The sequence below is a fragment of the Anabrus simplex genome, chromosome 8, assembly GCF_040414725.1.
Source record: "Anabrus simplex isolate iqAnaSimp1 chromosome 8, ASM4041472v1, whole genome shotgun sequence".
Classification (NCBI taxonomy): Eukaryota; Metazoa; Arthropoda; class Insecta; order Orthoptera; family Tettigoniidae; genus Anabrus; species Anabrus simplex.
In genome coordinates, this window is record NC_090272.1 from 102,812,247 (window position 1) to 102,837,821 (window position 25,575).

General features: G+C 37.8%; 1 protein-coding gene across 4 annotated transcripts in view; it reads left to right on the plus strand.

Annotated features, from left to right (window-relative positions):
• Positions 1-25,575, plus strand: part of LOC136879173 (EF-hand calcium-binding domain-containing protein 4A) — a 659,860-nt gene that overhangs the window by 612,727 nt on the left and 21,558 nt on the right. For all 4 annotated transcript variants that reach the window (XM_067152938.2, XM_067152939.2, XM_067152935.2 and 1 more), the window contains 7 exons: positions 5,045-5,156; positions 8,739-8,922; positions 12,708-12,882; positions 16,919-16,984; positions 17,188-17,361; positions 21,735-21,888; positions 24,511-24,610. In XM_067152938.2, coding sequence (XP_067009039.2) covers positions 5,045-5,156; positions 8,739-8,922; positions 12,708-12,882; positions 16,919-16,984; positions 17,188-17,361; positions 21,735-21,888; positions 24,511-24,610 — 965 coding nt within the window. The remainder of the gene's footprint in view (positions 1-5,044; positions 5,157-8,738; positions 8,923-12,707; positions 12,883-16,918; positions 16,985-17,187; positions 17,362-21,734; positions 21,889-24,510; positions 24,611-25,575) is intronic.

A 25,575-nucleotide genomic window follows, 5' to 3' on the forward strand; every position in this document is an offset into this window, starting at 1 on the left:
AAGCTCACAGCCGCGCGCCTCTACGCGCACGGCCAGCTCTCCCGGTGTTATGGGATTAGATACCGGTATTTAGAGTTGACATTTCTATCACACTGCTATAATTTACCGCATCTACCTACTTTATCCCAACTCTGACATTCTATTATCTAACAAACTTTCACATAACTTAGTTAAATATACTAAAACAAAAAAATGAATGGTATGACAGACACTAACAAAAACTAAATAGAAGCAGTAACTGCTGAACGATGTCTCATTTGAATCTATCAATACTTCAAGAAATCAAGGTATCAGCAAAAGAAAGGGAAGGCCAGTGAAGAGCATGAAAACAAAAAATTATTTAGACGCTGAAGACATAATACTGTTGGGGTTGAAAATAAGAGTTGACCAAGGGAGGCCGGATAGGAAAGATGAAAGTGAGGAACCTGGCACAAGTAAGTGGAAGTTATGCCAAGACTCGGCTATGGTCCATAGTTGCCAACCCACAGTCCCAAACTGAGTACCCTTGGGTCCCCTTTTTGTTGCCTTTTACAAAAGGCAGGGGACACCATGTACACATTTCATTGCCTCCACCCACGGAGGGAGCAGTCTCGTAGAGCTGTACTCTTGTAATGTTGGATAGAAACAAAGATTTACACTTGAATGATGTTTTGGCACCTTTAGATGGGGCTGGGGACATCTCCCTAGATGAGATTGTCTCATATAAGTACAGTCTCCTGTACTTGAAATTGCTGACCCTCAAGGAAAATGAAGGTATAAATCAAATTATTTCCATACTTAGATAACCAAGATCCATTGCGGTAGATATATAAAAAATCTGTTAAGATTGGAGGAGATGCAGTGGGGCAATTGGTTAACCCTTCGTTAGTCGAGCCTTTTTTTTTTTTTTTTTGTAACATCAGTGGTCAAAGGTGCGCTGCGCTCATTTTAATGGCACAGTGCATATAAACAGGATCTGGCTCTGAAAGCAATGCTTCTCCACTCCCTTTAATCAACAAAAGAGGTAAATCGTAGTCCACCGGGCGAGTTGGCCGTGCGGTTAGAGGCACGTGGCTGTGAGCTTGCATCCGGGAGATAGTGGGTTCGAATCCCATTGTCGGCCGCCCTGAAGATAGTTTTCCGCGGTTTACCATTTTCACGGCCACGGCCCATTCCTTCCCACTCCTAGGCCTTTCCTATCCCATCGTCGCTATAAGACCTATCTGTGTCGGTGCGACGTTTAGCAAGTTTCCAAAAACAAAAATCGTTGTCCTTCTTTTCCCAGGATAGCAGATTTGATTCTGCTCAGGTAAGTAGCATTTAAGTCGTTTGAAAGTGTTAAAATGCGATAACTTCATGTCGTTGGCTACCAGCATATTGAGGAAATCCTGTGAGGCAAAACTGAAACACACTGGCATCCCTTAGAGTTCATAGTATTTGAGAAGATATTAGACAATTATTATTATTATTATTATTATTATTATTATTATTATTATTATTATTATTATTATTATTATTATTATTATTATTATTATTATTACGGAGATATCCGTGGACCAGAAAGAGATGAAAGAAGGTGCGGGTGTTGAATGAGTCTAACTATGATATCAGAAATTGAATTAAAACTTTAACAAAGGGTATATTTCTTTCAGAATGTCAAACTTAACAAATTTTTCACTCAGTGAAATAATGAGGTTACAGGTACCGGTACAATGACAATTTCAAAAATTGGAAAATTCAAGATTCAGAACCTTAACAATTCTGGGCTTCAAGCCCTTAGGTTACAAATTCTGAGATACCGGATCCAGTTTACAAACTTGCGAAATCTCAATGTTTAGACAAGGACAGAAATATCCCAATTTAAGAGCACTTGCTCCAAAAGTTACAATATTTAGCCTTCCAGAGGCACCCCTCTCTATAACAAAAAAGAAAAGAGCTTACATGCACTCAGTTTCTTACAGCTTACTCAAGGCAACATTACACAAAATGTTAAGATCTCTGGCCTCTCAAGGCATGATTTACAATGGAAATAGTTTTACACAGGGGTATCTAGTACCCAACCTACTGGGCCCTCGTGGAAAAGGAATAACTGGTTGAATTAATGGCCCGAACACAAAATGAATGGAGGCGTATACTTGCACTCCTAAATGAAAAATAAAATCCTAACGGGGCTCTCGGCCCAGAGATACAGGGGCTAATCCCAAGCTACTGAGGTGACGCGAATGAAAGTTTTTTTTAAGGCATTACAGGAAAGACGGAAAACAGTTACAAAATCGTAGTCACCTCGAACCAAGTTGGGGGAACTCGAGACGGTAACGCACTCTCTATCCCCGATTTACAGTTAAAGAATTAATGAAATTTGTACATTAGTTGAACGAAAATTTACATTTTAGAAAAGATTGCTTACATAGCTAGAAATTCGGACCTTCCCTCGGATAAATTTTCGGAGACAGCAAGAAAGATAGAATTTACGTGGCCATTACCTGACTGTTGTTCTGCCCGCCTCCTGCCTTAACACACACACACTCAGAAAGACGACCCAAAAAACCAAGAAGCAGCCTGTGATAGGCTGAAAAATAAGTACAGAAAATTAGTGATTGGTCACATTCAAAAACTGCAGAATGACAGAGAAGTGTGCCAAACCTTGAAATATATATTTTTTTAAATGAAAGTTGATTTAAGGCACATCTTTTGAATGTGCGGAGTTGAGGTGTACCTCCCGGTACAATTATTATTATTATTATTATTATTATTATTATTATTATTATTATTATTATTATTATTATTATTATAGCAAACTAACAATCAGATCATGTCAATTTCTTCTTCTTCCTCGCCTATTCCCTGTTACTTGACCTCGGCACCACATGTCAGCATGTGGATTAATCTATATTTTACAGCCAGATGTCTTTGCTGATGTCAACCCTAAATGGAGGGAAGTGTTTGCTACTGCATTGTTATGTGTGGTCAGTAGTATGATGATCTACAGTATTGTATGTAAATGAAGATGAGTATTCAGATGGCTTTGGAAATAAAGTCATGTTCTACAAAATGAAATTCATTATTCAGAAAAAAAAATTATGAACATTTCCAGATTTCTTTATAAATTTGACACAGACACCTCAGTTAAGTCAAAATGTGATATATCGGTACACACACAGATGTATGAAAAGCATGTACGTATTTCAACTGTCCTATTGTTACAATTATATCTTATAAGCCACTGTGGACTATGTTCAGATCAATTTCTTCCTTTTTTTTCCCCACTTCTCTTACACTCTTTATCAATGTTTCTCTCGCCTCCTCTTTCCAGTGAGAACTACCCCTCTTCCTGAGTTTTTTTTCTGAAAACCACTAGAGTTTTTCGATTAATTTCTGAGTGAGTGATCAATGTTTCTTGATGTCTTCTTGAGTAATTTAGACTTTCTCCATGTCCTTCACAGTTTCTTTAATCCATGTGATGGCCATTTACAGTTTTCCAATGTGGTCAAAAAGCCTTTGAAAGTGTCCATAGAAGTGTTTTTCTTTCAAATTATGTCTTCTTTTTTTTTTTCAGTCCTTATATATAATTCTGTAAGGAACAAAAACTTGCAGGAGTTTGCTATGTTCAAGTATCATGTTCTATTAAATAAATAAATAGAAATTATGCAATAATCACTGGGCAGATTTTCATGGTTGCTGCCTTATATGTAATCCCTGAGTTTCAATATCAGTTAAAAAAACTCAACTTATGGCTTATCAAGATGCTTCTAATTTTCAGTTTAACAGCTGAATGGAGACGATCGAGTAGGAGTGAGAATCATATGAGCGCCTGATAGGTGACAGGTTTCAGTTTAGGAAAATTGGTCTTTAACTATGTAAGCTCATTTTTACTTATGATGAGCTATCTGTGGCTTTCAGTCAGGTGAAGGAAGACTCCAGCAAATAAGGCAGCAGACTTTGCTACGAGGGTGGGCAGCATCTGCCGTGTATGGGAACTGCATATTTTGGTAGTGGAGGATAGTGTTCTATGTGGTGTGCAAGTTGCAGGAATGTTGGGGCAGTACAAACACACAGTCCCTGAACCAGGGGAAATAACCATTTAAGGTTAAAATCTCCAACCCAGCCGGGAATCAAACTCGGCACCCTCTGACCCTGAGACGACATTAACCATTCAGCCAAAGAGCCGGACCTCCAGCAGATGAATGGGTAGTCATTAACAAAACAAGTGTTACGGCATATACAAAGAAATTGTTTACACAGAAATATTATTACAGAATAATGCATCCGTCTAGGCAGCTTTGCAAACTTTATTGACGAATAGGTCTTAATAAATTGGGCTCTCATTCCATTGAAATATATTTACATTATCATCACCCCTTGGAGGGGTGAAAGGCAAAGGCTTCCGCTGTCCATAACATCGGCACTTGATGATGCTGAGTAGTTAGCTCTACTCTTGGCCGCCTTTGCTCCCCACAATTAACCAGGTGCTCATTTCTGGTGTAGGCTGAGTGAGCCTCAGGACCAAATGCACCCCCAGAAGTTGAAATCTATTTTCTTACATTCTTTGACTTCCTGATGAGGAATCGAACCCACGTCCTTCCAAGTGAACCAAGCATGCCTTTGCCACCTCAGGCAGGCAACCCCTTGAAATATATTTAAACATTCTCAATAAATTGGGGTCATTTTTATAAAAACCCACTAGAAGAATATAAGCCGGGCTGAGTGGCTCAGACGGTTAAGGCGCTGGCCTTCTAACCCCAACTTGGCAGGTTCGATCCTGGCTCAGTCCGGTGGTATTTGAAGGTGCTCAAATACGACAGCCTCGTGCCGGTAGATTTACTGGCACGTAAAAGAACTCCTGCGGGACTAAATTCCGGCACCTCGGCGTCTCCGAAGACCGTAAAAGTAGTTAGTGGGACGTAAAACAAAACAAATAACATTATTATAGAAGAATATAAAATTCAAAGTTATGGCATCATCTGTATTTTATTAGATTATTGAATTATTTGAATTTTCTTGTTGTAGCCCAGATCATAAATGTTTCAGAACAAGTCAGTGTTGACTGGTGTTTGTTTTGTTTCAGCGAATGCGCAGCGAGATTCCTCTTTCTCCTGAACAGCTGGAAGCAGTTTTTGATTCACTGGATGTGAAAGGAAATGGTTATCTCACCATAGAACAGTTTCTAGAAGGATTTGGTAAGTTCTGTAGATAATCCTGCCTTCTGACTGATTTTCTATTCATATACTCCCACAGACACAGACATTCTATTCATATAATCACACAGACACTCCAATAGATAGTGAAAGATATACTGTACTTACCATCTGCATCAGTTGAACTAAGCAAATACATGTAGAGAGAAAAAAGATATATGATGTTTGATTTAAGCCCTGTGTTAATGACAAAGTAGTCAAACTTAAGGATGATTCTAAATATTAAAAAATACTAAAATTTCCATTATCAGTGTTTTATCGGAAGTATTCATTTACACTATTTCAAACAGTATGCTCTCTCACAGGATTGGTAGCGTTGCAACACTGAATAAAACAGACCAAACTGTCAGACCATAGACACTCCAATTTTATTGTTCCTGGAGCAATGATGTTACAGAATTTGATTGTGCTGTTCTTATTAAGCTATGATGATGGTAAGGAACATAAAAGAAAATTATATGCTAATATCAAGGAACTGAAATGCCTAGAGAAACCCATTTTTTAGATGTTAGAAATGGTTCCATACAGATGAAGAAGTTTTTAGTATCCAGAGACATGGGCAAATACAACAAGTCTCCAGTGACAGAAGTTTAAAAATTACTGTGATATATTGTATATTTCTACATTTACCATCTGCAAACATTCTACTGAGCTAAAAGTTCTATGCTCAAAAATCTTCAGCATTCAACCAGAGGCAGGATTTGAAAACTTTTATTGGGAGGGCAAAAATCAAAATTGTATATTTTGTCTTCAAAGATTTTTAATATTTCTAAAGACTAAACAACACCTTAATTACAAACATGAATACAGAGTAAAATCTTGTAAGGTGGAAAATATAAAGAAAATGTTGCTCAAAGTGGAAAGGAGCAATGAAATAACAGAAGCAGAGACTTACCGATGTTATTGTGACACTTGGAATGAAACATCCTGATTCTGTTTACTATTTTACCTCTTAGATGGACTGAAATCATTGTATAGGCTACAGTAAGCATCCTTGGCACTGTGCTTACTCTTTTCTTCAGCTCTGTCTTTCTTTCTATTCCACTAAATTACTACATTTCTGAATGGCAAAGGAAGATACAGCAGTTCCATTTAGATTTAGATTTGACATCATCTGTAAAATCGGGCTATATACATTCGAACTTTGGTGTAACAAAATCATGTGCTCATGTTTAGGCTTATTTCTCCAGAATGAAAGATTCAATCTGAATGGTTAAGGCACAGTTTGATAGAAAATATGACACTCAGTGAGCCTTAGTTAAATATGTGGAGTGTGTAGTGACGGGAGGGGGCTTTAAAAACGGGATTATTTTGAGATATAAGACTTGTTTTTTTATCAACAACTCCAAACAAAAAGACATAATATGAAGATGGTTAAGATACATAAAGATAGAGCATTTGGTGCCTTACAAAAATCCCAGAATAATAATACAGCAAGGGAGGAATCCAATTCTTGAAGTTGGATTTGTTTTTAATCAGCTATTTAACAATCTAAATATCAATTCTGAACGCTCATTAGAAAGCTCTCTCTCAGCCTAAGATGATTTTTTTTTGTTATTTGTTTTACATCGCACCGACACAGATAGGTCTTATGGCGATGATGATTTACGGTACTGAAACACGCACCCTCACAATGAGAGACTTGTCAAGACTGCAGGCATCTCCCTATCCAGAACAACCCAAGTGCACTTGGAAAGAGGGATAGAAGGGAACAGTCTAGCTTAAAGACCTAGAACCCACTGACCTCGAAGCTAGTGGAAGGACACTGGATGATGCCATGAAGAACAAGACATTCATATATAGAGGGAAGTGGAAAGAGGCTTATCAATAGTACCCAGGAAACTAGAACTGCATGATGATGATGATTATGATAACTATTATTTTCCACTTCAATTTGCCCAATACTCTGTCTACATATTGTCCAGAAACACATGTCTATTTTGTGCCAACTCTTGTTGTAGACTGTATACATTTTTTTTTTTACATCGCACCAACACAGATAGGTCTTATGGTGACGATGGGATAGAAAAAGCCTAGGAGTGGGAAAGAAGCAGCCGTGGCCTTAATTAAGGTACAGCTCCAGAATTTGCCTTGTTTGAAAATGGGAAACCATGGAAAACCATGGAAAACCATCTTCATGGCTGCCAACAGTGAGGTTCGAAGCCACTATCTCCCGGATGCAAGCTCTCAGCTGCACGGCCCTAACCGCATGGCCAACTCGCCCGGTGACTGTATACCTCACCATGTATCCCATTAGGCAGGGCTCTCCTTCTTTCTGGCTTCCACTGTGGGTGGGGATGGTAGAATAAACTCACATTTTTCCCTGCCTGCTTTAAGAGGCAGCTAGAAGGGGGACCATGGGCTCTTAACTTGGGAGCATGGGTTAGTGACCATGGTTCTTGTAGCTGAATCTTGCATTGTTTCCACTTTCTTGTGCCAATGTCCTTGTTATCATCTTTCCTGTCTGACCTTCCTTGGTCAAACCTTATTCTAACTCTGATAGTTTGCAAGGTCTAGGGAGTCTTTCATTTTTAAGCCCTCCGTGACCCTTCTCTTCTTACCAAGCGAGATGGCCGTGCAGCTGTGAGCTTGCATTCGGGAGATAGTAGGTTCGAAAAACACTGTCAGCAGCCCCAAAGATGGTTTTCCGTGGTTTCCCATTTTACCACTAGACAAATGCTGGGGCTGTACCTTAATTTTTTTTTTTTTTTTTTTTTTTTGCTAGTTGTTTTAAGTCGCACCGACACAGATAGGTCTTACGGCGACGATGAGACAGGAAAGGGCTAGGAGCGGGAAGGAAGCGGCCGTGGCCTTAATTAAGGTACTGCCCCAGCATTTGCCTGGTGTGAAAATGGGAAACCACGGAAAACCATTTTCAGGGCTGCCGACAGTGGGGTTCGAACCTACTATCTCCCGAATACTGGATACTGGCCACACTTAAGCGACTGCAGCTATCGAGCTCGGTGTGTACCTTAATTAAGGTCACAGCTGCTTCCTTCCCATTCCTAGCCCTTTCATGTCCTATCATCACCAGAAGAACCATCTGTGTCGGTGCGACGTAAAGCCAACTGTAAAATCTTCCTCTTTTGTTGACACCTTCATTTTTCAAAGGATCATACCCCTTCCTTTTTTCCCTCTGATTGGTGTTAAGAGAAGATGGTTGCCCAGTTGTACTTCCTCTCAAAATAATACTCTCCATCATCACCATACCTTCTTCCTGGCATGTCACCCAAGAGCGAATTACACTCTCACTGAGATATTTATTCTACAGGTAACAAAATGCTTGCCCTTATTCTGCTCTCAGTTTCATCCCTCCTCATATATCTCTGTCCACTCCACCATATTCCAACTAAATTACTAATGACAAATACGGGTTAGTGTCACACAAGATATAGTCATCACGCAGAGGCCACCTGATGGTAACATCTTTCCTGTTTAAACTGCAATTGTTAGGTCTGTCCTATACCTGACACTCTCTTTCTCAATCTCAAGCTCTGAGCCAGCTTAGAGAGTAAAAAATTTAGCTCTGCTTTTAAGTTCCTGACTAAATATCTAATGTTTCAGGTCAGTTCCTTAATTCCCATTCAGCTTCAAATGGTACAAAAGTTAAACCCAGGGTAAGAAATGGCACTACAGAACATATCTATTGTGCCGACGTTGATGACCCAGAACTGACTCAAGAACAAGCTGATGCTGATCATTTAGAATACCTACTGCAACAGCTTCATTCGACCAACATGCTTCATAAGTAAGTGTATAATATTATTATTATTATTATTATTATTATTATTATTATTATTATTATTATTATTATTATTATTATTATTATTATTATAAAAAATATATTTGTCTTCACCTATTATATCATATTGTTCTCTGTTACTACAAACTGGGGTGAAACTGATCAAAAATTGGAATTAAAAAATAAAAATTCTCTTTACGATAAATTAGATTGCAATGCAAATTTGAAATTATTACCATTTAACTGTAATCATGGTTGATTCATGAATTAATGTATATTTCATTCATAATTTCATTTTATTTAAATTTAATTGCTGATCATTTTTACCTCAATCTTCTATGCTATGTAAATGTGATTATACATTTTTATTTTTCATATGAAAATTGAATGAGGATACCCATATGTGAACTCAGTCACTATTTTGAGTTTTAAAAAGTATGTTAGTGTGTTTACAACAATGTATCAAATATTATTATTGTATTAATTTATAAAAGGATTACAATACATTTTAGTCTAGCAGTAGTGCTCTACAAAACATCTGAAGCCAGAGAAGCTCTTAAACAAATTTAAGTTATGGTACTTAAGTTCCAAGTGGTTTAAAAATATGCTAACAACATAAAACATATATGGCATTAAATATATATTTACCATACTTTCTACCTCCATATTATCTAACCATGATGTAAATCAAAATGAAGGAACAAACAAGGAAAATGAAAGTGTAAAATTAAAAAGAAAAAAGATTTTGTCATCATAAAATTTATTTTTTTATTTTATTTTTTATTGTCAGAATTGATAGCAAAGAAAGTTATACAGTGCATATGAAATGACATTTTTGGAAATAGAGCTGTTGATAGCAATGTCTTTGTATGGGCATGTTAAAAATTCCACTTACCGTATACTTTTATGGAAAAGATTTTGCTGCGTGCAACACATCCCCACTGCAGGCTTAGAAATTCTTCTGAATTTTGTGTGCAATAGACCTGGTGACTTTCAAACACTGTGCAATCACAATATCACTATGCTTTGAGTGTATCACAACAATTACATTATGCTTTTTCATTTCTTGCATTAGCTGATATCCCAACATTGATGCTTTGAAAAAAGTATGGTACAGAAATTAATTCACACACAGCTGCTGGCACACAATTCCATGTCCTCAAATACCTTATGCATCCTGCATAACTGGGATACTCAACCTTTGTAATGATGTGAACACCACCTACAAGCAATTCTATGTGTGTGAGTACCATGAAATCGAATGGCTTTAATTAATTATTAAAACACCATCAGGTTAATAAGATCCTTGAGCTTGAATATTATGCAGAATTTCAGTGATGTCCAGGGAGAAGTCACTTGAAGCTACCTGTAAACAACCCTGCACATGTGAATCAGTTAATCATAATAGTCATTTGTTCTTACTGTAGATATTTTCTAAGTGGGAAAGTTTTCTCGCAAAGGTACGATAACTCATCCCAAACATAGATAAACATTTGAGGGAAACACTCTGTAGTATTTGAAACTTCTTGGTGTCTTCTACTCCCCAAAAAGACTATGAATTTCTCCTTTTCTAAAATACATTTCAGAGGTAAGAAGGAACGGTAATCTATCAATTCAAATTTGATTTTTCTGATGAAGTCCATGTTGATTTGAAAGAATTGTTTGTCTTCATCCAAAATATGAAAATTCAAATTTGTTCAAAAGATCCTGAGTTGCTAACTGGACAGTTTTAGGACGATCAGACTGGCCGCAGAAAAGACTCAATAGTGTGTGAGCATATTGTGAAAAATGTTGCATTTCATTTTCACTTGCTGTAGAAAGGAATCTTTCTAATTTTAACTGAAATGAAAATTTCACCACTTGCATTTTGTTCACCCTAACCAAGGATGTCAGGAGTGTTCATGGTCACAAGCATATTTTTACTCACATGATGAGAGCACCAGTTTCAGAGAGTACCTGATGTATGACATTTCGTTTTCAATACTTTAACACAGAAACAATCTTCAGAGCTAGAATTTTAGAAAACTTACACTTAATGTATAGCATATTTTCCAGAGTTTACACCTTGAAGGCTTTAATTCTAATACATACTGTTAGGTACCACAATTGAATTCTGGTTCCTTGACTAACTGGTTAGCATAATGGCCTTTGGTCCATGGGGTCCCAGGTTTGATCCATGACCAGGTCGGGGATTTTAGCCTTCATTAATTAATTCCTATGACTCAGGAGCTGGATGTGTATGCTGTCTTCAACATGAGAATCAATCCTAGGTAGAGCCTCATCCTCATAGACGTTCAGATTGTCCATGGGTGTCAACTCAAAATGCCATCACCAGGCCTCTTGACAGGCCATATGTCTTTATTATTATCACAACTGAAAATTAACATTGGGAAAATGGAAAAGTGTTTGCTGTTGCTACAATTGACTGATCATCAACATGTTTTTCCTCAGGTGCATCTCCATAACATATTTTAATGATCATGAGAACAAGTTTCTAAAAATTATTTGGTACGAGTAATAATTTTTCAAAAAGGACATTGAATCTCTCTTTGAATCCAGGGTTTACACCTACAACTTTTCATATTGTAAACTCACATGAGTGGCTTTGATGGTTAATTTGTGGTTATTTAAAGATGTCAGTGTAAATGACAAGTAATCAACACTTGTTTCCAATACATTTTATTGGTTACATGGTACACAATGACAGGTTTAACACCCTCAGAATCAGATAAGTTTTCCGCTGACCACAGTGAGACTTATGAGACTATGTCCTATCTCAGATGATTCTTTATTGTATTAGTCTTGAATTTTGGTAGCCTTGACTGGACAGGGTTTTGAGTGTGCTGGTACATGAACATGATCTGGCCTAGAATTTGGCATAATTAATATAGAGTACTATATTATTGACTATTGTTCTTGACACTGCAACCTCATTTTCATGAGTTAAATTGTACACAAAAAATAAATACTTTGAAATTTTGAATTTTTACTCATGACAAATAATTAGTAGAAACTTGTTCCCATGATTATCAAAATATATTATGGAGGTGCACTTAAGGAAAAATTCATATGTACTAACTTTTTGAAGTAATGAAGAAAATGGTTCTTATAATCCAGAACCTTCCCAGACATGACTCTAAAATCAAACTTTTTACTAACAAAAAAAAAAAAAAAAAAACCATGGCGCAGCAGCCTCGAAGGGGCTTGGCATACCAAGCAACCACTGCTGAGCCCGAAGACCTACAGATTACAAGGTGGTGTGTGGTCAGCACGACGTGTCCTCTTGGCCATTATTCTTGACTTTCTAGACCGGGGCCGCTATCTCACCGTCAGATAGCTCCTCAATTGTAATCACGTAGGCTGAGTGGACCTCAAACCAGCCCTCAGATCCAGGTTAAAAATCCCTGACCTGGCCGGGAATCGAACCCAGGGCCTCCGGGTAAGAAGCAGGCACGCTTCGCGTGCACTGCAGGGCTGGCTTTCACTAACCAGGTCTATCCATTCTCTGTAATGATGAACTTACTCCTCTTTTCTTTTGATTTGCTCAGTCACTCCAAAATACCTATCATAGGGTTATGCACCCTGAATGCAGACACTGCAGAGTGGATTACAAGATAGGCTAAAGAATACAGAATGGGTCTCTTTTTGAATCCACAGATATTCTACATCATTGTAGCATGGTTAAATGTTGGTCCATTGATGCATAGTAACTCATTTTTTATTTGTTTTAAATGGGCTTCTCTTGCATTCAATTAAGATACTGATGAAGCTTACTTCATTTTGCTTTTCAGCGTGGAGATTTTACGCCAGCTCTGTAGGAGGGTGCAGAGAGATTCCAGTTCTCAAATACAAAGCAATCTGGAAATGTTTCTCCAACAGCTGATACAAGACCTCAAAACAAGACAACATGAGCAGTGGGAGCTGGAAGAGAGTATGCGAGTACGTGAGGAGGAACATAACAAACAGGTAAATGGTCTAATGAGTTATGGAAAATAAACTATAACCATAATCTGGAAAAGGGTCAAATTCCTTTATGTTAGAATTATTACATTGTCATCAACAGCAGCAGCAGCAGCAGCAACAGCCCTTAATAAGTTACCTCCATCTCTGCTGATCTAGTACTTCTCTCTTCCAATCTTCCACAACACATGACTGTCTTACGTGTCTTTCCAGTTCATCCAACCAATCGCACCCTTTACTAAGAGGTCAAGTTTTCTGTGGTATTCTGTCCATCACTGCTCTAGAAATTGTCCTCTCTGGCATCTTCACCACATGACCATCTCACTGCATCCATCTGCTTCCCAAGATATTTGTTGTCTGATTTCTGTCCAACACATTCTACAGTATATCTTTTTGTTTGTCCCCTCTGCCCAAGGATTTGTCACATCACTTTCCTTTCAAAGATATTGAGCTTCTCTAGGTTGGTGTTCCTAGCTGTCCATGTTTCAGATCTATACAATACGACTGACCAAATGATGATTAGATGTAATTTTTTTTTTTTTCAATACTGCCATTTCTTGATGGACACAGTACTTTTGTATCCATCTCTTGGCACAGGCCAGAGTAAAGTGTAGCTTACACCAAAGTCCCAGTTAACATCCATGGCTGTGACAATATGGAAGCTGCTGGGGTATGGGTGGTGCTGAGTAATGGCATTCAGAGCATGACTAGTGCATCTGAGTGTTATGAAAGGTGTTGCTCATATGGGTCAGTCGTGCTGCAATAGCACTCTCTGACCCAGTGAGGAAAGCAGTAGCAAACTACCTCACTCCTCATCTTGCCTAGTATGCCTCATTTTGGTGCTGCCATTGGTTTTTGCGGTTTCCTTATAACCGCATAACCTTTGGTGGTGCTATTTGAGGATCCAACCAGCCTCTGGGCTGATGACCTAACAGACAGACAGACACGAAGAGGTTTGAGACACGGTGTATTTCATAGGCTAAAGAAGCATGTTTCTGCCAGGATCCTCTCCTTTACGTTTGAAGTCCACTTCATTATATGTGGTAAACTATGCTCCCAGATCCAGGGAAACCTGTCTATGACAGCTGTTGGCGGAACTATGAAGGACCGAACCAGCCTTAAGGCTGAATACCCGACACAAAGGTTAAAAATGTTGAGAATATGAAGTTTGGCAAGAAGTGGATAACATTTTTCCACGATTGAGTTTCTGGGGAATGGTATTCTGAACTGCTCAAAATTGTGGAGTATTATTTCTCTGTTCCTGGGCATAACACGAATGAAGAGAGGATATTTCTCTTATATCTGCCCATACATATGGCCTTACACTAAAAGAAATTGTCAAATGTCTTTTGAAAACAAACAAAAACCACCTAAAAGTTAAACATTGTAGGGCCGATTTCAGTAGTGATGAAAATGAACACAAATTTCATTACACTTTAGAAATTGTCATGTGTCTTCTGTTTTAATGAACACTATTTCTGAGCAGCAATGTCATGCCACCATCTAAACAGCAGGTTGCCGGTGGGATCACCTCAAACTGTTGTTTGACATATGCATGCTGCCTCTAGTGCAACGTGCCCATCAGTGGTACAGTATCTGTCACATCCTTGTCACTTTCACACTGTGTTGGTGCACTTACCATTTGTATGATAGAGGCATTTGTAATTTCCAGCTGTCTATCATCTTTTAACCACTGTACGATGTCCGTCTCATTGGTGCTTTTACAACCTGGCAGTCTTTTAAGGTTAAACAATGGCTGCTCATCTTCATTGTTGTTCTCCTCACTTTCTGCACTCTCTTTCTTTCAAATGTTGTTCCAGTACTTAACTCCCATGTGCTGTGTTCAGCTTTTACCTCATATAAGGCACTTACCCACTGAAAAACTAATGAATTATGATTTTGGTTCATTCAAATTTTTCGGCTTGGATTAACACGAATATTGAACTATTGAGACTCAAAATACTGAGTCTCTACTGTACAACAAAACATGAAACATGTAAGTTGTAGTGAGCTTCATAGGCTCATTCAAAATCAAACCAAGCTCCTTTCTTCTGTTCTTGGCTCTGAGAAGTACAAGCAGTATAGATTTCTATAAAAATACATGTTATTGTCATTAAATGAATTTGATAGGAACTTTCCATCAGAACAAGAGGAACAGTGTCAACATTTTTAGTAATTTTTTTATAAGTGTGGATATTCATAAGAATATATATTCTGATGTATCCATTTTGGCCACCAAAGGATCCATACACATCATAAATGATCTGTAGGCTATAGTCCTTAGTAATATCATGGGGAAGTTTATGAATAAAGATAACTCCTTGAAGTCTTTAACTGTTTTTTGTATATCTTAACATACATATTGTATTGGTATACTTTGTCAGTTTTAAGCAGCGTATGATTGTTGGAAGTACAAATAAATAAACCGAACTAAACCCCATGGCAAAACAGTCCCGAAGGGCAATGGCCTACTAAGTGACCGCTGCTCAGCCCAAAGGCACTGACAAATTTTGGAAACTATAAAAAGTATTAAATTATCTCAATGACAGATTTTCTTCCATGTACAAGCCAAGAGAACAACTGGCAAATGATGAAGTGATTACTCCTTTTTAATGGCAGAGTGATCTTCAAACAGTACATCATAAAAACATCAATGGTTTGGTACAAAATTGTACAAACTTTGCAGCAGTAAGAGATTCACATACAACAAGATGGTCTACCTAGGAAAGAAGCAAAATTCCACAGTGAACATCAATTCAACACATAGTACAGTTCTGCAGTTGAGGGTGTAGGCCATAAATTGTTCATGGACAATTATTGTTTCTCTCCTCCCCTCTTCAATTATCTTCGTAGAAGGAAAGTGAACAGTTGTGCCACTGTCAGGCATAACTGGAAGGACATGCCAAAAAATTTTGGACCTTAAGTTTTGAAAGTGAAGAAGGGAAATATATGTCTGTTTAATTACTTAATTCTGTTCATTTCCTAATACAGTAATATTTATATGGTTTAACACCTACAACTGCATAAATAGCGTAATGTGCATATTTTTGCTTCTTAATTACTTTCTGTACTGTATGTGAAAGACATCTCATATTCCATGCTCATATGATTTATTACATACGCATGGGCGCCCACAAGGGGGGGGGGGGGGGGCGGCAAGAGGGGGCACTTGCCGCCCCCCCCCCAAAGATGTTGATGTTCAATTGTTTAATGTCATACCAGATTATTTCATAAACTGAAATTACTGACAGTCATCTAGCATATGTTATAACTGGAAGTTTCTGTAAACAATTTAATGTTGCTGACGTAATATTGGTTTTTATATTCAAGAAAATTGTTAATGTGACCCCCCGCTGGAAAAGATCCTGCGGACGCCCTTGAATACATAGTATTCTTTTATAACCTGCTAACCAGTGATAGTAGGTTTTGTATTGAAAAAATGAAGTACGGTATACTTTGTCCTAGTGGCAAATTAGGGAAGTTATAAAATAAATAAGTCATCCTTATTGAATTCCAACTCTCTGTACTCTGATCACCATTCCCCAGTCCACCATGTTTCCATGAATTTACCTTCCAATAACCTTTCTGAACAAACTCACCAACTTACACTTAACCCTGCAGTTCAAGAGAAGGCCATCTGCTCCCCACCTATTAGCATTTACAAATCTCACTTCCTGTTTCCCACATATCCACTCTGTGGGCTCATTTAAATCCCCAATCAACCTCCAGTCAGTATACCTCGTACACAGTATCCCATTGATAACAATCTCTACTCCCTTAAACTTTTAAGACAAGTTTTACTGTACTTGAATTTATCCACTGGTTGGAAACTGTCTGCAGTTGATAAGGCAGGGTCTTGTTCACATTATAACAACAGCTTGTACTTATTTTTAATTTTGTTCAACAGAACTATCACAATCTGAAATGTGTGATGAGATAGCATGTTGTGGATTTGTGCTGAGTGAGTTGCCATTGACAAGAGGGGCAGATAGTTTTCATCCAACTCCTTTACTTCATTGATAATTGTTATACTCTTTCACAGGTTCAAAAGCTTTTTGAAGAAATGGAAACCCAACTGGCAGAGGATAAGGATCTCTTCAGAAGACAGGTAATTTACTGATTATCAGCCTAATTATATCTTGTGTCCTATAGATAATAATTTTCTTGTATTATTATTATTATTATTATTATTATTATTATTATTATTATTATTATTATTATTATTATTATTATTATTATTATTATTATTATTATTATTATTAAAACAATAGTAGTTGAAATGGAAGTGACACACAATGTATCTGATTTTAGGAAGATGAAAGACTACGAATAAGTAAAAAAGAACTTGAAGAAGAACTGTCTCAAAAAGAAGAGTTCATACGAGATATTCTAGCAGAGCGCCAGAAAATGTCAGATCAGCTAAGAGAGTTCAGAACAAGAGAGTCTAATGCAAGAGAGGAACAACTTCAGCTCCTAAGAGGGAAGGTATATGATTAATACAAATGTAATACTCAATAAGATGACAATATTCAAGTCATATAATAGGATAGGCACATCAAAATTATTACATAAAAATCACAATGACAGGTCAGTGTGAGAAGAAGGAGAAACTGAAAACAGAGAGGAAAAATATTAAAACATGAAAGGATTAATATCTATGTCTTCATATATTACAGTACCATCTTCAAATATATTCACTCTTTTCTCATCAATCCCAGTTCCTCTCTATCCATTTCTTTTGGGATAAGAAGAAAGCTAGATAAACTCAGGAATAGGGAAGAGACAAAAAGATAAAGATGAAATTAGTGGTAAAAGACAGGAATGCAGGACAATCACAAAAGGAGGAAAGGAACCAAATGGGTCAATATAAAAGTAATGGAAAGGAATAAACAGGTGCAAATCAAGTCATATACTATATAGAAAGATAGGAACATCAAAAGAAACATATAATAGGACAAGCAAAATGACATAAGTGTATGAAGAGGGAGCAATAGAAAGAAAGTACAAGAGGATGAAGAGAATCTCCACACCTTCATACATGTGTTTCTCACAGTGGCGGTTTGTGACATTGTACTCTGGCAGGGCTGTGCCGCCATCTCTTTCCCCTCCCCAATCAGTCCAGTTATCACTGACCACCACCACAATACTTTTAGATGATGACATTGGCTGAATAGAAATCTGATTGCACAATAACATTAACTAATTTACTACACTACAATGGCATTTATGCACACACATTAACAGGCTAACAGCTAATGCAATCCCAACTACTATGGCACTACACTGTTTCACTGATCACAAATCACAAGGGATAATAATGACATTCACGAAAACAAATAAACAGTGCACTCCCGAATTCCTCTCTCCTTGCTCAAATTTCAAAGCATGACAATGCATTTAACAATTTGACCACCCTACAAATAGTGCTGTCATGTTATGGTTACATTTTGAATCTTTATTTTAGCTTCTTTATAGAACTGAATTGTTTAAATAGGCAGTATAATATAATTCACTGTTTTGTAAAAAGTTTTGGAATTAATCTCTAACAACAATTAATATAAGACGTTGGGGGGGAAAAGCTTAGGTACATTTTAAAGTGGTTGACGATGTTCCTGAGGGCCCCGCCGTTCAGCACTTACACCCTCCTGCACTCTTCTTATGTCTGAGAAGCTCATATCGTCCTTCCAGGCTCCTCCCGCACCCCGCACACTTAATAACTCTTGGGACCCTCCTGAGGGCTCTGCCAGATAGACCATACACCTGCCTGCACTCTTTCTTCCACCAAAAAGCCCACATCGTCCTTCCAGGCTCCACCCGCACCCCGCACACTTGCTAAGTCTAGGGATCTACTCAGGGCTCTGCTGCCACAGTCCAAGCACCTCATAAAGAGAAAACTTCGTGCTTGCTGGACAGCAGCCTTGGTCTGAAAGCCTTTGCCATTTTCTTGAAAATGGAAAAACAAAATCTTTACAGCCGAAATAATGAAGACAACATTGTATAACTGAATATCACATCACATAAGCTTGATTTTGCTACATTTGTCCATCTCTTTATGTAATCAATTACAGAGTGAAATGACATTAAATGTTTTTTTGAAAAGGCAGCGGGGCGGCGCCCTAAAGCCATTCATGCACAAACTGCCACTGGTTTCTCATTGGCTCTCTCTGCATCAATCTCAGTTCTTCTATTTTACCCATTTCTTCTCAGTCCCTAATTGCTCATTTCTGCTTCCTAACTTTATTAGGAGGGCAGCCTAAACACTCACTGAGGGACCATCTTGACAGTTCTTCCTATTGTTTCTTTCAATGTTCCTATTTTTCGAATAAGACATTCAAATTCAAACCCTGACCTTCTTGCTTTTCTTTCAAAATGCATTATACACATTAACAGAATCTCTGCATTGAAATCTTCCTTTAGACATGTTAGGCAAGACAATGACAAGCAAGACTTTGACAATTCCTTAGGATTTCAGTATATAAAAATCACAAGTTAAATTGAAACTTCAGTAATTCCTCATCATCATCATCATCTGGGTATCCTTCCAGCAGGCCACGTAGGACTTTTGTGGACAGTATGCCTCCATCGGTTCCTGTCATTATAGAGTTCCTCTCCTTTCACATCGTGCAGTGTTGTTCCTTTCTCGATAAGGTCTGCATTAATTTGGTCCAGCCACCTTCTTCTGGAATGTCCAACAGGTCTCCTTCCAGGTACTGCCATTTCCAAGTATTGTCTGGGGGTTCTAGTCTCTTCCATCCTTTGCACATGTCCAAATTCAACCATGCAATGTACAGGTCTATCGTACAGGTCACTTGCATGTCATTTCTAATGCACTCATTTCTAATTCTCTCTCTTCTTGTTTTTTTGCATAGCAGATCGTAAAAATTTCATTTCACATACTTGCAGTTTGCTGATGTCTTTTCAATAACACACAGGTCTCCAACCCATATGTCATGATTTTCAGGAGGTAAGATTTGAAATTTTTTTTTTTTTTTATGGGAACTGCTTTGTCCCACACCAGATTTTGTACCTGATAGAAGAACGTGGAACCTTTTTGTCACTGTTTTGGATTTCCAATTTAGCACTCCCCTGGTTCGATAGAATACTTCCAAGATAGCTGAAGCTTTCTACACATTCAATTCTCTCTCCATGAAGTTTGAGGTCACATTCACTGGGTGTTCTACTCAATTTCATTGCTACTGTTTTCTTACCCACAGTTAAATTATATTCCTTAAATTTGTTGACCCAGCAATCTAATTTCCTTTGGACTTCTTGCTCTGTTTTTCCCCAAATGGCAACATCATCTGCAAACACTATTGCATTCAAATCTGCAGGTCCTGCAGCTTTAATCTCTTTAATGATTACATCCATGAGTGCAAGGAAAAGTAGTGGAGATAGTGTGCACTGCCTTGTTGTACACCTCTCTTTGTTTGGAACCATTCAGATCTACCATTCCCTATTAGTACATTACGTTCACAGTTTTCATATAGCAATTGGATCTTATGAATTAGAGAACTTGGAGCCCCTGGTTTATGCAGCCATTCCCATATTTTGCTCCTTGGAACACTGTCATAGGCTTTTTCTATATCTAGGAACACTACTATAAGATCTTTCCCTTTTTTCCCAGTACTTTTCCATTAGTTGTCTAATGGCAAAAATTAGGTTTATTGTTCGTCACAGTCATGAAATGCAAAGTGATATTTCCATCATCCAATAAACTGTTGTGAAAAACCTGTGAAAGTGGAAATGTCAGGGTTTGAATTTGAATGCCTCACATGACTTGACTTGCACTTGTTTTTTCCTTTCTATAACTTATGTCTTTGATCAATTTATACAGCGGCTAGTGTGTCGATCACCATAATAAATGTGTACTATATTGACATCTTAATCAGCTGTACTGCCCCTTAACGTGAGAATTTGTTCCGTGGAGCCTATTAGATAAAGGAAAATGATCGTTTCAAACATTTAAAAAATATAAATCACCTTAAAGAAAGAACTAGTATATGAGAGTAGTCAGTCTAGATAAAAGTAGCTACGGTATATCTAAGGCAATTATCTCCTTTTATCGCCCTTGTCCAGGGAGCTCCTAAGGTTGGGCAGTGGGTCATTGACCTCCATTTTGTCCTCTCCTTCCACCACTCTTCTTTGTATATGGTTCCCACTTCCACTTGTCTCCCAGTATCCTTCCTAACGTGATCCTACCATCTTGGTCCCCCTCTTGGCCTCTTTCCATTATCTCTGCTCCATAATTACCTCTTGTAATTCTGTCTACTTTCATTCTTTTGACATATCCAAACCACCTTAGGCAAGCCTTCTGAGTTGATCTCCCAGTCTTTCAACATCCAGTTTCCTTCTGAACTCCTCATTCCTAATCTTGTATCTTCTTGTTTTACCTTTCTACTTCTGAGGGACTTCATTTCCAATGCCTATATTCTATTCTCCTCTCTTGTGGTTACTGTCCATGTCTCAGCAGCATAGATCAATATCGGCACATAACAAGACTTGTAGAGAGCTTTCCTATATTTAATTGGAGCATCATCTTTCCATACCATATGTTTTGCCCTTTGGTAGAATTCACTTGCTTGCTGTATTCTTTGACTTATTTCTCTTTTAACAGTTACATCATTCATTATCATGCTTCCCAAGTACTTGAACCTATCCACCACTTCCAGTGTCTCTCCTTTCAGTCTGATTATTTCCCTTCTGCTCCTGTTTCCTCTTGTCATGACCAGGATCTTTCTCTTGTCTCCACTTATTTTTATGACCATACTCCTGTAAAGTCTTCTTCCAGGTGACCAGTTGAACCTGAACCTCTTTTCTTTTTCATCAAAATATTAATTTACATAATCATTATGTTTTAGGAGGATGTAGAAATGAAACTGGACCAGCAGTACCATGAAGTATACAGCTTACAGCAGCAACTTCATGAAATTCAGAAGAATGAAGAGCTCAAAAGGCAGAGTCATATTTCTGCTGGATTTTGTCTTGCCAGGAGAATCATGTTAGAACAGCAAGGTGATAATTAATGTTAACACTATTGTATTGGTTCTAAAGAGGAACAGAAATGGATTCTGGGTACTGGTATCAAGTGCCAATATACAAGTGCAGTGCTCATAATAGTAATATTTGATGCATAAGAATACCACAAAAAGAACAAATACTGTCTGATAGTACTTAAATCTAGTACTTTGTTATGCTTCCTTTCACTTTTGCAATATTATGTAGTCTTTTGGGCACTGAATCTGCTAGTTTTTCCATGTATTCCTTATACATGTGCATACATAACTTTTTCAGGACTTTTTATAGCTCTTTGATGCATAATTTTTGTGCCTCTTGAATACAGCAGCTCCAAATGTGCTCTATAGGTTTATGTCAGATGAATTACCTTGCCATTGAATAACACTTATATTATTGTCACTGAACCACTTCTGAACCACCTTTGCTCTGAAAGCAGGGGCACCAACATGCCTGAAATGGTGACTGTTGAATATGCCAAAAATTCAGCAAATTATTTTCAACAAGACCACAAGATGCTTACTTCCATTCATAGTGACATCCTTTGGGAGGAAAGTATAGGCCTCCTCTACCACAAATGCCACTAAAATGTTCCAACACTATCACACAATCAGGATGTTTAATAGTTGTAATGGTATACCTTGTGTCATACCATGAAACATTTGTTAGCCTTTTTACTACTCTGGCCTGTTGCCTGACCATCCAAAGCATTTTCATCAGAAAATATTACATCCTGTCAGTCCTCTTTTATGTCTTCTGATGATAAGTCCTACAGAAGTGTAACCTTTTCTTCTTCATTGTTTCAATCAGAAGCGGTTTCTTGGCATCATGCTGAGCTGGAAGTTCCAAATCTTTCTTGGAGATGATGATGATGATGATGATGATGATGATGAACAATCTGGACAGATCTGGATGCTTATTTTTTAATTATCAGCTGTAATCCATAAATTAATCATCACTTCATGTTTCAGAAGGCTGTCTGCAATTTTATTTTTTCTTTGGTAATAAACAGCCTTTGACACTTAAATCTGTTGCTACAAAAATGACAGGCTTGTCTTGCTCCAACTACATCAAAGCATGAGTTGGGTCCTTTCATGTGGTCAGTATGCAGAGATACAGAACTGCGAGAAACACAAAACAATACTAGAACCAACAGGAAAAGGACACTATGGTATAGCAGTAGCATGCTATAACCATGCAGACAACAATCACATAATGGGGAACTACACCTGATTTGTTTTACACTTGATGCATCAAGAAGCTGATCCAAAATTCACTTTAAAATTCACATATCTAAGATTTCCATTATGGCCACAATAAATTTGATTCTTCATATTTGACAAGGATAAGTCACATAAAAATGGGCTGCCACTTCTCTAGAGACTTCCAGACTCCAGGTAGGTGTCCAGATACTGCTGATCAGACAGTGTATTTCACAACATGTTTTTGAGTCAATCCACTGCAAATTCCAGTTAATGTTAGGAACACAAACAAACAAACAAACAAACAAACAAACAAACAAACAAACAAACAAACAATGAATGTAATGACAGGTCATGTGGGTAGGGAGAATAACTGAAATGACAATGCAAGAAGGTAACTCCACTTCTTCACATACTGCCATCGTAACACATTGTCTCTCTTCTCACAAATCTCAATTCTTCCAGATCTGTTTCTTTGCTGCCGCCAACAAGTTTGTTTTGCATCTCAGTTCTATCATCAGATGATAGGTATCCACATTTATCAAGGAAGGTCATTCTTGAGTGCTGATGTGAAAAGTGTAGGATATACTGAAACATGACAATGCAAGAAGGTAACTCCACTTCTTCACATACTGCCATCGTAACACATTGTCTCTCTTCTCACAAATCTCAATTCTTCCAGATCTGTTTCTTTGCTGCCGCCAACAAGTTTGTTTTGCATCTCAGTTCTATCATCAGATGATAGGTATCCACATTTATCAAGGAAGGTCATTCTTGAGTGCTGATGTGAAAAGTGTAGGATATACTGAAAGCTGAATAAACACAAGGAAGTCTGGCTCCTTAGCTGAGTTGTCAGCATTTTGAACCCTGGGTTTGTTTCCCGGTTGGAGCGAGGAATTTTAATCATAAATAGTTAATTCCCTTGGCTTGGGGACTGGGCCATTTGTGCTGTCCCTAACATTCTTGTAACTTGTATAACCCCACACAACATTGTCGTCTACCACACTAACACGCAGTTAACCATAGACATCGTCCACCCTCACCGGAGGATTTACCTTACAAGGGCTGCACCATGTTGTCAATAACAACACAAGGAAAGAGAAAAGTTTAGAAAGTTAATACAGCTGGTAAAAGAAAAGATGCAAAGTACAACCACAAAAGAATAAAAGATACCCAATTAGTTTAATGGGAAAAGGAGCAATAAAGTGTACAAACAGACACTGAAGACAGGAAGAATAGGAAAATACATAAAAGGTTAGAGTGGGTCAGAAGGAAGACACGGACCAACATAGAGAATCATATTTTTTCATCTAATATTTCTTGCTTGAACTGAATTAATCTTTGGCTTCTAATGAAGGCCGTAAGTCTAATCATCAGTAAGTTAACGAATCAAATAATCATACTATATTTGTCACAACAGGTCTGCTACAACAACTGCAATTACTTAGACAAATGGCAAATACCATCACCGCTCAGGATTCCTTCGACAATGATGTTAGCGAGTCAAACAACAAATCACGGTAAGGAACTATAAATATTATTCAAACTCAGTAAAGTGTTTAATATCTCAGAATAACATGCATACATTTTTATTATGGAATGTTAAGCCTTTCAGCATTCTGTCTGAAAACCTCTGAATTAACTATGAGCCTCCACAATTCTGAATTTACAACTAACTATGTAACCTTGTTCAGTTCCATACGTCTTATTTTTAATTATTAAAAGTTGATTAGCCATTATCACCTTGGTCTCCTTCTGCTTTTCTTAACAGGCAAGTCTATTATTCTCCTAAATAAACTAGTCTCCTCCATTCATCTCACATGACCTCACCACCAAAGCCAGTTGATGCCAGCTTCATCCATCAAAATATTACTAATTTAAAACTTTATCTCCTCATTTTAAGTACCCTCCTGCCATTGCTCCTACCTGTTTGTACTAACAATCATATTCACTGCTTTCATGTCTGTTGTTACCAACTTATACATAAGATATCCTGTGCCCAACCATCTTTCACTCCTGTACAGTAAAGTCGGTCTGAATACAGATCAATAAGAACTCGCTTCTTTCTTACAGAATACCATTGATCGCAACTGTGAACTCATTACATTACCTTTGCTGCACCTCAATTCAATTACTTCAATTGCACTCTGCAGGGAGAATAAACATCCTAAATATTTGAAATGATCCACCTGTTCCAGATTCATATTCCTGAGCTGACATTCAACCCTCTTAGGTATTTTCCCTACTGACATCACGTTAGTCTTGGAAATATTCTTTCATATCAGACTTGCTGCACCTCCAAGCAAGGAGGCTTTCAGCAGTCCGCCATTAAGACCAAAGCATCGGCATTATCAGTGCCAAGTTTTGTAAATTCTTTTGGGGGCACTATTCTCATGGTAAAAGCTATTGAATGCTCAGTACTTACTATCTGCGCACTTTTTAGCGATAGATTTACACTCCAGTGCTGAATTGGTCGACTTTGGTT